This window comes from Erythrolamprus reginae, chromosome 1 (genome assembly GCF_031021105.1).
Source record: "Erythrolamprus reginae isolate rEryReg1 chromosome 1, rEryReg1.hap1, whole genome shotgun sequence".
Classification (NCBI taxonomy): domain Eukaryota; kingdom Metazoa; phylum Chordata; class Lepidosauria; order Squamata; family Dipsadidae; genus Erythrolamprus; species Erythrolamprus reginae.
Genome location: NC_091950.1, coordinates 91785439 through 91802886, shown reverse-complemented (window position 1 = coordinate 91802886; position 17448 = coordinate 91785439). Strand labels below are relative to the sequence as shown.

Here is a 17448-nt window from a genome sequence, read left to right as displayed (position 1 = left end):
TGCTTTGGGCACCCCGGAGAAGCCCACAGATGCAGCATCAGTCCCTCAACCGGCCTCAAGGGTGCTCACGGAGCTCCAAAGGGATGCTGACCTTATTCCGGTTCCTAAGCTTTTCTTGGACAATGTCAAGAGGCCCTGGCAATATCCAGCAGCCGCTCTAGGCCCAACAGCTTCTGAGCGTAAATTTTACGCATTTGAGCCAGAACTGGAAAATTTGCTGGAATTTCCATCGGTGGATGCTCCAATTGCAGCCCTAGTATCTAATGCACTAGTTCCCTCCGACGTGGCGGATGGCCTAAAGCCGGAGGACCGGAGGGCGGAAGGAATAAATAAAAAGGCTCATCAGATGACGGCATGGGCTCTTAAAGCAGCTTCAGCAGCGTCATTTTTTAATAGGGCCTCAGTCCTTTGGCTCCAGGAAATGCTTTCGAAGCTGGGACCTGAGGAGGGCCGACTAAGACAAGATCTTAACAAGCTGCTAGCTGCTGCAGAATTTTCGGCGGATGCCACTTTGTCAGCATCTCGTTTCTCCTCACGAGCCCTAGCAGCAAATCAATCATCCCGTCGCTTACTCTGGCTCCGGACCTGGCAGGCTGACGCCAAGTCCAAGGGACGTTTAGCCTCGGCCCCATTTGATGGATCAAAATTGTTCGGAGAATCTCTTGACAAGGTCCTCGTGGAGGACAAGGACAAGAAAAAAATCATGCCCAGAACCTACAGACGGCAGGAAAGACGCACTGCCCCGTATTTTAGACGCCAGCCCTTTCGGGCTGAATCTTCCTCCACTGTACCCCAGGCTGGAAGATCATATACCCAGGGGTCTTTCTCCCAACCGTCCTACAGAGGAGACAGGAGTACCTTCGGGGACAGGAACAGGCAGTTCCAACAAACAAGGAAGGCCTATAGAGGTTCCAACAGGGGAGGTTTTAGAAGGAACAAATGACTTTACCAAGACACTCCCCATAGGAGGACGGCTGCAGCATTTCACCGCCTCCTGGGCGTCTATATCCACAGACACTTGGGCTCTAAATACTATAGCTCAGGGACTCACCCTGGAGTTTACCCAAAAACCTCCAAACAGATTTTTGGAGTGCCCAGTACTCTCCAACAATCACAAGCGCAACCTCCTTTACCAAGAGATTCATCATCTATTTCAAATCGGTGCCATCGAGACGGTTCCACCGCACCAGCAGGGGCAAGGGTATTATTCCATCGTGTTCATAGTACCCAAGACCTCGGGAGGTTGCCGCCTCATTCTCAACCTGAGGCAGTTGAACCTATACATAAAATACCGCAGGTTCAAAATGCACTCGCTAAGGACCATACTAGCGGCAATACGTCAACAGGACTGGTTGACGTCAATAGACCTCAAAGAGGCATACCTACATGTCCCAGTGCATCCGGATTACAGGAAATTCCTCCGGTTTTGTTTCGAAAACCATCATTTTCAGTACAGGGCCATGCCATTTGGCCTATCGTCAGCGCCCAGGACATTTACAAAATTATTGGACATACTCACCGCACAGCTCAGGACACGTCCTCTACGCCTGATGGCGTATTTGGACGATATCATCATATTGTCCAGCAGCCCCAGTCGTGCACATCAGGATCTGACAGAGACTATGGACACCTTGGAAAGTATGGGGTTCTCTATCAATTACCAAAAGAGTCACCTCATACCAACCAGGTACTTACCACACCTGGGCACCAATATAGACACCATGGCCGGCAGGGTCTTCCTGTCATCGGACCGTCAGGACAAGGTCAGAGCGTTGATCTCAGAATTGCAACACAGCGCTACAACAACTCTGGCATTCCTATCCCAACTGTTGGGAGTCCTCATATCCTGCATAGACATTGTACCCTGGGCCAGGCTTCATGCCAGACCACTACAGTGGTTCCTCATCCCGTTTCAACAGAACAGAACCAGCCACTCTTCCAGATTGGTCAGGATATCGCCAGAGGTACACCGATCACTCCCATGGTGGAAGTCATCAGCCCTACATCAGGGGTCGCCGTTCCTGGCACAACAAGAGGTAACCATAACAACGGACGCGAGCCTTTCAGGTTGGGGGGCTCACTCCAACGTAGGAGTGGCCCAGGGTCTATGGAGTCCGGAGGAACTAGCATGTCACAATATCAATTACTTGGAACTCAGAGCGGTTCACCTGGCGCTCAGACACTTCTCAGGACTGGTGAAAGACAGGAGTGTACTGATACTCACAGACAATGTGGCGACAAGGGCACACATCAATCATCAAGGTGGCACGAAATCAGGTCTACTGATGAGAGAATCCCAGTCTCTGTTCAGGTGGGCAGAGCAGCATCTCGCATCCATACGAGCGGAACACATATCCGGCATCTCAAACATACAGGCGGATTGGCTCAGTCGGACCACCATAGACCCGACAGAGTGGAGTCTGAGCACAGATCTATTCCTGGACATCGTGCACAAATACGGGACTCCGGAGGTGGACCTATTTGCTACATGCCACAACAGCCACCTACCAAGGTTTTTCTCAAGGTTCCCATCACCAGGAGCGGAACAGATCAATGCACTAACCTGCCCGTGGCCGGAAGGACTGCTGTATGCATTCCCCCCTGTCTGCCTCATACCAAAGGTCGTACACAAACTGCTACAGGAACAAGCAGAGTTGCTTCTGGTGGCCCCACATTGGCCCAGACGCCCTTGGTTCGCGGATCTCATGGACCTTTCAATTTCCCCCCCGTGGCGCATACCACACCACAAGGTGGTACTGACGCAGGGGTCAATTTGCCATCCAGACCCCCAGTGGTGGAGTCTTGCCGTGTGGCACTTGAGGGGGAGAGATTAAGGAAGGAACGGGTCCCGGACAAGGTGATAACCACCATACAAGCAGCGCGCCGTCCCTCCACGACGCGAATTTACCAGGCAACCTGGAGGGCTTACTGCTCCTTTTGCAGAGGTCGCAATCAGGATCCTCAATTACCATCAGTAATCCAGATCCTGGAGTTCTTGCAGGCAGGATTGGACAGGGGATTAGCTCCAAATACACTCCGCAGACAGACGGCGGCAATTGCCACCATACTTAAGATGGACTTTTCTACTCCGATTTCCCAGCATCCGTGGATTCGGGACTTTATTAGAGGGGCAGCGAACATCAGACCTCCTACTATACACCGTTTTCCCACATGGGATCTGCCCCTGGTTTTGCAAGCCCTCACGGGACCTCCCTTTGAACCCTTAAGGGAGATTCCGCTACGGCTGTTATCACTGAAGACGGCATTCCTTACTGCAATCACATCAGCAAGGAGGGTCTCAGAGCTTTCAGCCTTATCAGTAAGACCGGACTTATGCACATTCCACACCAACAAGGTGGTCCTCCGGCCAGATCCTTCCTTCTTACCAAAAGTGAACACGGTTTTCCATAGATCTCAGGACATTGTGTTACCAGACTTTTGTACCCAGGGGTCTCACCCACTGGAACTAAGATGGCACAAGTTAGATGTTAGAAGAGCCATCAAAATTTATATACGACGGACTAACACCTTTAGAAAAACGGAAGCCCTATTCGTCTCATACTTTCCAGCATCTATGGGGAATAAAGTGTCACCCAAGACAATTAGTTGCTGGATCCGCTCCTGTATCATCACCGCTTACAAATCAGGGTCTACACCAATACCACAAGGCATCACAGCACACTCAACGAGGAGTGCGGCCACATCGGCGGCCTGGACAACACAGGCCCCGATCGACGATATTTGCCGTGCAGCAACCTGGGCCGCACCTAATACATTCATTCGACACTACAGATTGGACACTTTCGCTTCTGCTGAAGCGGCCTTTGGACGCAGAGTACTGCAGAGAGTTTGCACCGATACTGCGCCCCTGGTCCAGCTTTCCCCCCCCTAATAGTTCAGCTTGGGTATATCCCATGTTGGACTCTCCGAAGCAGTGCAAGTGGAGAAGAACCGTTGCACTTACCTGAACGGTCTTCTCGCTGCACTGCAAGGAGAGTCCAAACCCACCCGGCTGTGTTGGCCCAGGGTCACAGGTTTGTCATAGTTGGAGTTTAATTCCAGTTTAGTTGGTTTAATAAAGTTCTTTGGTTACTATCACTATGACTTCGTTTTATTATAAGACTGACCCAGGAAGGGCAGCATGGGGGTTGGACCAGTAAAATATGTTAATTTTTAACTCAGTCCCTTCCAGCAAGGCTGAAGATTAACCCATGTTGGACTCTCCTTGCAGTGCAGCGAGAAGACCGTTCAGGTAAGTGCAACGGTTCTTCTATGACTGCTTTTTGAGTCATTGAAAATTTCCTGTTGTTTTTTTTAATTGTCTCACTTTTACCCAAATATCATAGAACTAGGGAAAGAATGGTGGAAGGTCTTAAGCATAAAATGTATCAGGAAAGACTTAATGAACTCAATCTGTATAGTCTGGAGGGCAGAAGAGAAAGGGGGGACATGATCGAAACATTTAAATATGTTAAAGGGTTAAATAAGGTCCAGGAGGGAAGTGTTTTTAATAGGAAAGTGAACACAAGAACAAGGGGACACAATCTGAAGTTAGTTGGGGGAGAGATCAAAAGCAACATGAGAAAATATTATTTTACTGAAAGAGTAGTAGATCCTTGGAACAAACTTCCAGCAGACATGGTTGGTAAATCCACCATCCGCCTGTTTTTTATATATACTGTTTTTATGAGATTATTAATTTTAAATTGTAACTAGATGGGTGGGCATTGGATTTGGTATTATGTACTGTACTGTTTTTTATTATTGTTGTGAGCCGCCCCGAGTTTGCGGAGAGGGGCGGCATATAAATCCAATAAACCTAACCTAACCTAACCTAGTAACTGAATATAAACATGCCTGAGATAAACATATATCCATCCTAAGATAAAATAGTATAAGGGCAGACTAGATGGACCATGAGGTCTTTTTCTGCCGTCAGTCTTCTATGTTTCTATGTTTCTATGAAATTAGGAACTTGGATCAAAAAAATCCTCATAGGTAACAATTCAAAATTTGTTTCTTTTTTGAAATTCTTTCCAACATAAAAATGAATCAGGATGATGAGAATGTTACTTTTGTATTTCTAGCCTCACTATTAATGGGCGAAATCAATAAATCTTTGCACATAATTATAATTATACTACCTGAATATTCAAAGCACAATGATGGAACATGAGAAATCCTATTCCACCCTTACACAATGTGACCACAAAAATTGAGCCTCAGTGGTGCAGTGGTTAGAGTGCAGTATTGCAGTCTACTTCTGCTGATCACTGGCTGCCAGCAGTTGGGCAGGTCGAATCTCAGTAGGCTCAAGTTGACTCAGCCTTCCATCCTTCCAAGGTCAGTAAAATGAGGACCCAGATTGTTGGGGGCAATATGCTGACTCTCTGTAAGCTGCTTAGAGAAGACTGTAAAGCACTGTAAAGTGGTATATAAGTCTAAATGCTATTGCTAAAATGTGCACGTCTCAAAATTATCAAAACAAGATTCCCTATGGCATAGTGGCTAGTAAAACACTGCCCCATATCTCTTGTGGTTAGCTCTGGCCCAACTCCTGCCCCAAGGAATGTGGAGGTGGATGTGGGGGAGACATCCACATGCCGCAGGCCTGTTTTGCTCCTGATGGAATCTGCCGACGAAGCCTCCTCTGACCAAGGAAGCGTGAGTGACAGGGAAGAGGGGAGTTTGGCAGACAGCCCAGGAGGAAATCAGTCATCTGTATCATCCCTGGATTCTGAACATATTAATGACACATCCACGCATGCATAGAGTGATGCATAGAAGATAACAACTGAAGGATTATTACAAGAGAAAATGTGGCCACCTGTGGTTGGGTGGGGCTGCTGTAATTAGTGCTACAGATAAAAGTGCAGCCTGGTGTTTTAGCCTCATGGCAGTTTATCTGATTCATTGTTTCGTCAAGATCGTGTTTTTTGCTGTTCAGGATTGTGTGTGTGGACTGTGAGCAATTGGACTGTATTTAACCTGTGCCTTGTGTGTACCAGAAAATCCCTTTGACATTTAAAAAGGGAGCTGTTTCTGTTTTTCTGTTTATAAAAACTTTTGGGTTTTCCTTTTATCGTGTGGTGTGTGTCGTCCTGGACTAATTACCCTGTAATTACAGGCGGTTGAGACACACCGGCAGAACACATATCCTACCATTTTTTATTGTTTTTCCTATGAGTTTTGCAGGAAACTGAAAGCCTTGTAGGCAAGGTTTTAAAAACTCATCTCTACCGACAAGCTTGGCATCTAGACCCGGCCAATGACTGAATGCATGGTGCATGATGGGAGGAATTTGATTGATTAATTTTAAGTATTAGGGTTTTTAGAGTGTATTTTAATTTAGATTTCTTACATGTTTTGTATTAACTTTTGTTGTGAGCTGCCCTGAGACTAAGGAGGAGGGTGGCATAGAAATCTAATAAAGAAATAAATACTGTACATAAATAAAAATATAGAGGCCTTTATAAGTTTCTGCCTGTTGTGCAGAAGGCTGAGAAGGAGAAGCCTCATACTTTGTTTATCTGCTGCTTCTTCTTACAATTCTGCCCAGTTTTTCTTCCTAACAAGACATAGTGTTGCTTCTTCAAGTAAAGATATGTGGAATCTTTGAGTTGGAAGGGGTCCTTTATGCTAAGTTTAATTCCAGTGCAAATGTATTCTTTATTACCAGTGGTTGTTTTGCTTCTGATTTCATGCATTGAAGGATAATTCATTTCCTTCCTTGGTAATTAATTCCATTGTTGGACTCCTTTTATTGTGAAGTTGTATTTCCTAACATTTAACTGGAATTGTCCTTCCTGGAACAAATCCATTATTTTGGCACTTTAAAACGATTTAAAAAAAATACTTGCATAGAACTAACAGAGAATAGAACAGAATAGAATTCTTTATTGGCCAAGTGTGACTGGACACACAAGGAATTTGTCTTTGGTGTATATGCTCTCAAGTTTACATAAAAAGACTGTTCTGTCGAGCTCTCTGGTAGACTCCTCCCAAAAATTCACAGGTACAAAGTTCAGACACACACACGTTTGAAAATTCAAAACAATGTTCTTTATAATGAAAATTCACTTAAACCAAGCCCTCTTTTGGTATAGCAAAGAGCACTCGTCTCCAAACAAACTGGTAATTTGTACAAGTCCCTTATCAGTTCTGTATACTTATCTTGCAGCTGTGAGGCAATTCACAGTCCTTCTTCTTTCACAAAGTGACACACACTTTGCTCTGGTTTAGTTTCAAACCGGGGGAAAATCAGCTACACAAAAAGTCAAAGTCAGTAAAGCAGTCACGAAACACAACGATCAGATAATCCTCCAAAATGGCCAAACCCACAGACTAATCACCACAGCCCCATCCAACCACAGGTGGCCTCATTTTCTTTGATAATAATCTCTCAGTTGTTGTTGCCTATGCATCGCTCTCCGCATGCATGTGGCTGTATCATTAACTCTTGTTCTGAATCCAAGGAGGAGCTAGATAATTGATCTCCTTCTGAGCTGTCTGCCCCACTCTCCTCCTCCCTGTCACTCATGTCTTCTTGGTGAGAGGAGCCTTCATCAGCAGATTCCACTGAGGGCGAAACAGGCCTGCAGCATGTGGATGTCTCCCCCACATCCACAGTCCTTGGGGCAGGAGCAGGGCCAGAGCTAACCACAACAAAAGACAAGATATATTTGTCAAGAATCATAAACTATAACACTTAATGATTAGACAGTGTTCTTTTATGGGACCCAAGAACCATTCTCTGTCCCTAATCTCATTGCCACTCCTCTGAGGTCCATACAAGTCCAACCCAGCCATCCTTCAAGAAAGCCATGAAAACTTGACTCCCCACCCCATCCCGGTTCTAGACTGGGATGTTCTGTGAAAGACCACCAATGATTCTAGATAGTCTTTTGTGAATTGGCGTGGCTTTTATCTCATAATGTGGCCATATTTATTGTTGTTTATAATCTTGGTTTTAACTCTGGTAAGGTGTTTGGGATATTCTATGAATGGTCAGTCATCAAAAGGAAATAAATTGACTCAGAGAAGACCTAGTTTCCAGTTTCCTATTGTCCATCTCCCTGTCTCCCTTTTTTTCTCCGAATATTTCTTAAAATTTGGTGCTCAAAATTGGACACAATAGTAAGGGTGAGATCTTACCAATTCAGAACATAATGAAACCAGTACCTGCAGTGTCAGGTTCAAAGGCAAAAAGATCCTTTGGTGTGTATATGAAGATGCAAACATCACTTGGTTCAAGTCCCTAAACTAAATGTATATTTTCTGGGATGGGATAGCACCCACAGCAAATAGTCACGCAAGCCATGACTGCTTTAAGGATGTGCAGTTATATATTTAGGATGTCCCAAAAGTGCAGTTTTAAGCTTTATTTATTAGAAATAGAATCTGTTCCTAGAATTACTTCTGCTTTTTTGGCAACTTGGTCACATTTCTGACTCATATTCAGCTGAAAAGTCAGGTATTATACCACTGAGATATGAGCCGGGGTGGCGCAGCAGGTAGAGTGCTGTACTGCAGGCCACTGAAGCTGACTGTAGATCTGTAGGTCAGCAGTTCAAATCTCATCAACAGCTCAAGGTTGACTCAGCCTTCCACCCTTCCGAGGTGGGTAAAATGAGGACCCAGATTGTGTGGGCAATATGCTGGCTCTGTTAAAAAGTGGTATTGCTAACATGTTGTAAGCCGCCCTGAGTTTAAGTAGAAGGATGGCATAAAAATTGAATGAATGAATGAATGAATGAATGAATGAATGAATGAATAAATAAGACTTACAACCATTTGAAGTTATAACAACACTTCTAGAAGTGACCTGCAACTGATCCTCATAGTTAAGGACCATTACAGCATCCATATTTGGTTATTTTGCCTTACTGAGTTTTCCCTCGGATTATATTATTATTATTATTATTATTATTATTATTATTATTATTATTATTATTATTAATATATATTTAATAGGAAACATGCCTGCTACAAAGGCACACCTATTGGTGTTTTATTTTTAAAAACACATATTAGTCCTATCCTGACTCTCAGAGGCAATCTTTCCCATCATCACATCCTTTGCTTAGCACATTAGGCTACAAGATCACTCCACAATTTTCAGTCCGTTCTATAGTCTCTACATTGTTCCATTTCAAATTGATGTTTTTCAAATCTTCCTGAAATTTTTGGCGCCAGATCATTCTGGTCACTATGTCAGAGAGTCTTCAGGAATTACTTCTTTGTAGAATTTCCTCATTTGTGACATGGTCCTATTTTGAGATAGAAAGAATACTTTTCAGACAATATTGTTTTAAAAGCCTTTGATCTTATGAATAATTTACTTTATTTATTTATTTTTTGATATTTATATGCCGCCCAACTCCAGCAGGACTCTGGACGGCCCACAATAATCACAACTAGAAAACAATATAAAATGTGACAAGGATAAAAACAGCAAATGACACAAAATCCATAAAAACCTTGAAAACCATGCAAAAGCCAGGTCTTAACAGCTTTCTGTAAGACTGGTAGGGTGGGGATAGTACAGATCTCTGATTCCAAAGGGTCAGAGCTACCACAAAGAAGGCCCTTTCCTGTGGCCCCGTCAGCCAACTTTGTTTGGCACATGAGACCTGGAGAAGGCCAGTCCTGTGGGCCCTTATTGACCGTTGAAAGATATGAGGCAGAAGGCCTTATAGATTTCTTATAGATTTCCAAGTCTCACTGGAATAGATGGTAGTCGGTATGAGAATGGCTTTAAATAATTTGATCTTGATTGCTATGTGTATAGCCGACATGGTCCATATTGACCACATTTGTTGGAAGACAGCAGTTGCTTTACCTATTCAATATTTCACATGTGCTCCAGTTCTCCTATCTGTTTCCATGATGCCAGCAAGGTAGTTAAATTCTTCCACAAATTTTAAGGCTTGGCCTAATATTATCAGAGTGTTGTTAGAGGCAATCTTACAGAACTAAAAATAGTGAATGGCAGAAATCCAGTGCTTTGTTAAAATGGGGTTTACAGGCAGTGGGTGACAGACAGCATCTGGGGGTTTATAGGACATGGTATGAAATAAACCTGCTCATTTTGCCATCCAAGAAAGAGCTGTGTGGATATATTGATCTTAATTACCGGTAGTTTCCTGAACATCAACATCATGCCCAAAGTAAAAGGTGGGAAATACATGGTCCTATATCTTTTTTATATTGTGGTTCTTGGTCAGGCCCCTAAGTGTTATTATTTTATGCTATTATTGTTTTGCATTATATGGATGCTAAGGCAATATTGTGGATTTAAAGAAGTTATTTGGGATTTGAGTTTGGATTCACGGTCTAGAACAAAGAAGGACTAGGGGGTCACGTGGTAGCAGTATTCCAGTATTTGAGGGGCTGTCACAAAAAAGAAGATGTCAATTTATTTTCCAAGGCAAAGATACAATGATGAAGTGGATGAAGAATATAGGATATTCAATAGTTATAGATAAATAGCAACAAATCTGGGAAAGAAATTATAAAATGTCAATGTCAACAGTGTATAAAGGGAATATATATAAGATGTTTTATAGATGGTATATGACACCAGAAAGATTAGCAAAAATGTTTAAGAATATATCAATAAAATGTTGGAAATGTAATCAGGTACCAGGCTCTTTTTATCATATGTGGTGGACATGCACAGAAGCTAAGAAATTTTGGAAAGAGATTCAGCATTGGATACAGGAGGTTTTGAAAAGGACTATTGAATTTAAACCAGGAATATTCTTATTAGGTATTCTACCAGAAAATTTTAATAAAGAAGAAATATATTTGATGAGACATATTTTAACAGCAGCTAGAATAGCATATGCACAAAATTGGAACCTGAATAAAATTCCAGACAAAAGAGAAATATTACGTAAGATTTTAGATTGTGCTGAAATGAATAGGCTTACTTTAAAACTTAAAGATAAAGAAGAGTGTGATTACTATAAGATTCGGGGAAAGTTTTATGAATGGTTGGAAACTAAAAATAATTGAGAATTTTTTTATAATTTATTTTTTTTATAATTACTTTGAAGAAATACATGATGATTTAATCTTAATCTATTAAAGACCCAGATGACGAAATAAGGATTGGCAGTAGCATTGGCTAAGGAGTCAACACAGAAATGAAAGGATTAAATTAGATATTGAGTTAAGATGTTAAGATGTTTATGTTTTATTATAAATAGAAAAAGGGAATATAAGGGATTAGATTTCATAATATTGTTACCTGTAGATGAAATATATCTCAATCTCAATTAATCTTAATTAATTTAGAAAAGAAGAGGATAAAAAGTACAGAGAGGGGCGGCATACAAATCTAATAAATAAATAAATAAACATATTAAGAGCATTTTCTTTTTCTCTGAATGTTTAATGTATCAAAGGAATATCATTAATTATTATTTTAGGCATTGATTCTGGGTTTTTTTACTGTTCATGTTGTTTTATTGTACATTGGAAGAAAAATAAAGAACATTTTATACCCCTCCCCCCAAAAAAATTATTTTCCAAAGCATCAGAAAACAAGATAAGAAACAATGGATGAAAACTAATCAAGGAGAGAAACAATCTGGAATTAAGGAAAACTTCCTAACAGTGAGAACCATTAAGCAGTGGAACAGCTTGCCTTCAGACGTTATAGATACTTCATCAATGTATATTTTTAAGAAGAGACTGAACAACCACTTGTTGTTTAGGGTTGGACTATAAGACCTCCAAGTTCCCTTACAGCTCTATTCTGATGGACTCACATTCTTAGGCAAATTACTGTTAACATATGAACTCAGCTGTCTGATCTTTGAGAATACAGTATATTACGACTCAAGTGAATGATGAATAAATAGTGAATGTATATTCAATCAGTAGATTTTTGTTGAGTTCTCCGTCATCTCATTTACAAAAGTTGAAAGAGGAAGCGATTGACAGACCTTTTATCAGGAGATTTTTATTATTATTATTATTATTATTTATTGGATTTGTATGCCGCCCCTCTCCGTAGACTCGGGTCGGCTAACAACAGTGATAAAAACAGCATGTGACAATTAAAAACCCTTGTAATAAAACCAATCATACATACAAACATACCATGCATAAATTGTAGAAGCCTATAATAAGATCTGTTGTTCATAGACGTTGCAACCTAAAAGGTCTACCGAAAATAAATTGTGATCACCGCACATTAGAAACTATGGATCAAGTAATAAAGAGATGGAGGAGTGGCGAGACTCAAAGTTGTGGGCTGAGAAAGGCTTTGATCCGCTGCTAGTTCTCCAGCTTGTAAGCTGAGCCCCTCATTCATAGTGGTGACAAGCATATGCAGCTTGTTCAAGGCTAAGGGAGCAGGAGGGCAGATACAGAATGCTCTAATAGAGGTGACAGAAAACTGGCGTTTACAGCCAAGGTCAGAGATGCTGGAACAGTTTGTCTTCAACCGGACCATTAACCAGCTGATGAGTTCAAATGTGTGTTTCCTTCCTAGTGGAAAAGAGCAGTACATTGGAAACAGGAGCCAATCTTCCTGTTTTTAATTGTTGACTGTGTGCTATTCAGCCATCCTCACTTAAATGGAGCACCAAGCCATAAACAGATCAATCTATAAAATAAATATTTTGAAACTGGGTTTGCTTGTGAAGTAATAGATGGAGAGCTTGCACAGGTGGGCTAAGATCCTCTTTCTCTTTCTATCCAGTCTAGATCCTGAAACACCTTTTTAACCTTGTTGGCAAACTGAGCTGCGAAATGTTGTGGTTGTCCTACGTGACCCCCATCACTCCGTGAAATCTGTTACATGGAAAGGATGGAGAAAGGTATGGCTTGGAATCTGCCTTCAGAGTGGTTTCCAAAGCATATTTCTAAGAGGGAAAAGCAATTCTGTGGAGCCAAAGATCATAGGATGGATCAGCATTACGGTTTAGGTTTAGGTTAGGTTTATTGGATTTATATGCCGCCCCTCTCCGCAAACTCGGGGCGGCTCACAACAATAATAAAAAACAGTACAGTACACAATACCAAATCCAATGCCCACCCATCCAGTTCCAATTGAAATTAATAATCTCATAAAAAAACAGTATATATAAAAAACAGGCACACAGTCAATCAATCAACAAAACAACATGGGCAAGGGGGAGGTGTTTTAGTTCCCCCATGCCTGACGGCAAAGGTGGGTCTTAAGGAGTTTACGAAAGGCAGGGAGGGTGGGGGCAATCCTAATCTCAGGGGGGAGCTGGTTCCAGAGGGTCGGGGCCCCCACAGAGAAGGCTCTTCCCCTGGGTCCCGCCAGACGACATTGTTTAGTCGACGGGACCCGGAGAAGGCCAACTCTGTGGGACCTAACCGGTCGCTGGGATTCGTGCGGCAGGAGGCGGTCCCGAAGATATTCTGGTCCGGTGCCATGAAGGGCTTTATAGGTCATAACCAACACTTTGAATTGTGACCGGAAACTGATCGGCAACCAATGCAGACTGCGGAGTGTTGGAGTGATATGGGCATACTTGGAGAAGCCCATAATTGCTCTCGCAGCTGCATTCTGCACGATCTGAAGTTTCCGAACACTTTTCAAAGGTAGCCCCATGTAGAGAGCGTTACAGTAGTCGAGCCTCGAGGTGATGAGGGCATGAGTGACTGTGAGCAATGACTCCCGGTCCAAATAGGGCCGCAACTGGCGCACCAGGCGAACCTGGGCAAACGCCCCCCTCGCCACAGCTGAAAGGTGTTTTTCTAATGTGAGCTGTGGATCGAGGAGGACGCCCAAGTTGCGGACCCTCTCTGAGGGGGTCAATAATTCCCCCCCCCAGGGTAATGGACGGACAGATAGAATTGTCCTTGGGAGGCAAGACCCACAGCCACTCCGTCTTGTCTGGGTTGAGTTTGAGTTTGTTGACACCCATCCAGGCCCCAACAGCCTCCAGGCACCGGCACATCACTTCCACTGCTTCGTTGACTGGACATGTAAGAAGCCATAGATTCCTACTGAGTAGAACCACTCTCTTCTCCTCATACTTTTAAGAGGGGTTATATGCAATCCTGGTTCCACAGCCATACAGAATAGTAGTAGTAATAATAATAACAACAACAACAACAATAACAACAACAACAGAGTTAGAACGGACCTTGGAGGTCTTCTGGTCCAACCCCCTGCTTAGGCAGGAAACACTACACTAACTCAGACAGATGGTTATTCAACATCTGCTTAAAAACTTCCAGTGTTGGGGCATTTACAACTTCTGGAGGGAAGCTGTTCCACTGATCAACCATTCTGACTGTCAGGAATTTCTCCTTAGTTTTAAGTTACTAGTCTCCTTGTTTAGTTTCCACCCATTGCTTCTTGTTCTACCCTCAGGTGCTTTGGAGAATAGGTTGACTCCCTCTTCTTTGTGGCAACCCCGGAGATACTGGAAGACTGCTATGGTCCCCTGGTCCTTCTTTTCATTAAAATAATGCTCAGTTCCTGCAACCGTTCTTCATGTGTTTTAGCCTCCAGTCTCCTAATCATCTTTGTTGCTCTTCTCTGCACTTTTTCTAGAATCTCAATATCCTTTTTGCATCGTGGTGACCAAAACTGAATGCAGTGTTCCAAGTGTGGCCTTACCAAGACCTTATAAAGTGGTATTAGCTCTTCACATGATCTTGATTCGATCCCTCTGTTAATGCAGCCTAGAACTGTGTTGGCCTTTCTGGCAGCTACTGCACACTCCTGGGTCATATTTAAATGGTTGTCCCCTAGGACTCCAAGATCCCTCTCACAGTTACTATTGTTGAGCAATGTACTATACCTGTGCGTTTTGGGTTTTTTGCTAGTCTTCTTGGCAACTTTCATCAGTGCAGGCGAAAAACTGCTGCTAAAAACTGTTAGCACAGAATGCTTGCTCTGTTCTTAAAAATGACACTGCTGGAGTGGAATGAGCCAAAGTCAGTAATAGTTTATTACTTCAATCCTGGGCTTAGAGGAAGTACACACATTTTTAATGCCCCACAGACTGACACAACAAATACTCCCAAAACTGAGAGCAGAAAGTAAAATCCTATGACCCAGTTTCAACAACAACAACAAAAAACCACATCCATCACACAGCATGGTCATTAAAAAATACAGAGGTTAACATTGTTTTCTAAAAATAAAGGCTTTGATCCTCATCTGCAGGCATCGGTTTGCTTGAATGAAGCTTTCCTCTCCTCCACTACATAGGGACCCCATGGCTGTACCCAGCATGCACTGCTTCAGCATATTGGTTTTATCTCCAAAAGTTAAAAGCAAAGGCAATTTGCCTTGAGAAAACCTGGATCTGACAAGGAGATGATAGCTTTTGTGGTCTTTATACAAAGATTTGTAGCCTCAGTCAAGCTTGTCTCTTTCATATGAGGAACTTACATAGTTTGTAATAGGGAAGATTATTTCAGATCAGAGATAACAAGAATAAAATTACGGTAATTTTTCTGCTTCCCTTTCGTCACCCTATTGATTTGCCCCAAGTAATTGATCTATTCTCTAAATGCAAATATTTCAGGATTTTTAAAAGTTTAAGAAATCAATAAATGTACCTCTTATCCACAGTGAAGAAATTAAAATACAAGAACCAAATTTATATTGAAACAATTTGATATTTGAAACAAGGAGAACGTGGTAACATTCAGAGGTTTGGTGGCAGAATTTTAGGGGAAATTGATAGATCAGAAAATTAATTAAAAGGATGATCTGCTCCATATATTAGAGCATAGGTAAACTAAAGATCTAAATCTAATACATTAGGTCTAGTGTCAATGCTGATATTTCTGACAGAAGAGGCTAGCCATTATCATCATCAGATCACTTCCATTTGGTAAAACCAGCAGATAGTTAATTAAAAACCATCAAGTAATTAGACCGAAAATGACTGAAATTTAGTCATAAATCAGTAACTCACTTTTTCTTGTTATCATTCGCAGTCTGCAGGATGGTGGATTGTACTGTGTGGATTGTTCTGTGTTAGCAAATACTTCAAAAGAAAAGGATTTAGGGGTAGTGACTTCTGACAGTCTCAAAATGGGTGAACAGTGCAGTCAGGCGGTAGGGAAAGCAAGTAGGATGCTTGGCTGCATAGCTAGAGGTATAACAAGCAGGAAGAGGGAGATTATGATCCCGCTATATAGAATGCTGGTGAGACCACATTTGGAATACTGTGTTCAGTTCTGGAGATCTCACCTACAAAAAGATATTGACAAAATTGAACGGGTCCAAAGACGGGCTACAAGAATGGTGGAAGGTCTTAAGCATAAAACGTATCAGGAAAGACTTAATGAACTCAATCTGTATAGTCTGGAGGACAGAAGGAAAAGGGGGGACATGATCGAAACATTTAAATATATTAAAGGGTTAAACAAGGTCCAGGAGGGAAGTGTTTTTAAAAGGAAAGTGAACACAAGAACAAGGGGACACAATCTGAAGTTAGTTGGGGGAAAGATCAAAAGCAACATGAGAAAATATTATTTTACTGAAAGAGTAGTAGATCCTTGGAACAAACTTCCAGCAGACGTTGTAGATAAATCCACAGTAACTGAATTTAAACATGCGTGGGATAAACATATATCCATCCTAAGATAAAATACAGAAAATAGTATAAGGGCAGACTAGATGGACCAGGAGGTCTTTTTCTGCCATCAGACTTCTATGTTTCTATGTACAGGGTGTCCAGGAAACCTGGAAAACAGGCGAATCAGGGAATTATCAGGGAAATCGGCGGTTCGGGAAATATCAGGGAATTATCAGGGAATTTGTGAAAAAAACTGAATAAATGGGGGGGGGGGGACAAACTGCATTAAAAGGTTTAAAAGTCAGGGAAAAACCATGTTTGTTTTTTTTAAAGGATCACGCTGCCTGGCAGAATCAAGCAAAAATGAGCATAACTGTGACAACAACTTGCTTCCTCAGCTACCAATATTTCTCCATGGCTTAGCCATTTGGTATGACATCATCTATGGCTGTGCCTTAACTAGATCGCAAGTTACAGGGAAATGTCGGGAAAATATCAGGGAATTTCAAAATGCTTTTTCCCCCGGACACCCTGATTGTAGGATATCTAGCTAGAAAATGACAGACTGAGAAGCAGAATAGAAGCCTACTGACGAAGTTTATAGGATGGATCATCTTGCTTGTCCCTTTGAGTGAAATCAGGAGTTTTCATTAAGCTGAACTCCATACCATACAAAGCACTAGATGCTTTGTAATAATTCGATAGTCAGAATTTTCAACATGGCAATTCCACTTTCTATTTCAGGAGGACTTTGAGGATGATAGAACAGAGGGAATTGTTAACAAGAGATCCTGAAATCAATAGGCTGTTTTTTAATATGTCATAGCAAATCCAGTGTTCTTATATAAAAGCTTTCTCTCTAGGTATTCTTGGGGGTATATTTACTTGCCTATACAGTGGTACCTCTACTTACGAA

At 42.1% G+C, this 17448-nt stretch overlaps 1 protein-coding gene across 11 annotated transcripts in view; it reads left to right on the top strand.

Annotated features, from left to right (window-relative positions):
* RAD51B (RAD51 paralog B) overlaps positions 1–17448 on the top strand; it is a 465772-nt gene that overhangs the window by 333131 nt on the left and 115193 nt on the right. Inside the window, exons 11-12 of one of the 11 annotated variants that reach the window (XR_011559706.1) lie at positions 12716–12833; positions 14366–14479. The exons of 8 other annotated variants lie outside the window; for them this stretch is intronic. Coding sequence is in view for 1 of the 3 variants with exons in the window: in XM_070759071.1 (XP_070615172.1) it covers positions 12716–12720 (5 nt within the window). In the remaining 2 variants the exon portion in view is untranslated. Of the gene's footprint in view, positions 1–12715; positions 12834–14365; positions 14480–17448 lie in introns of those variants that run through there. 2 more of the 11 variants (XR_011559708.1, XM_070759071.1) reach the window with 2 other exon arrangements.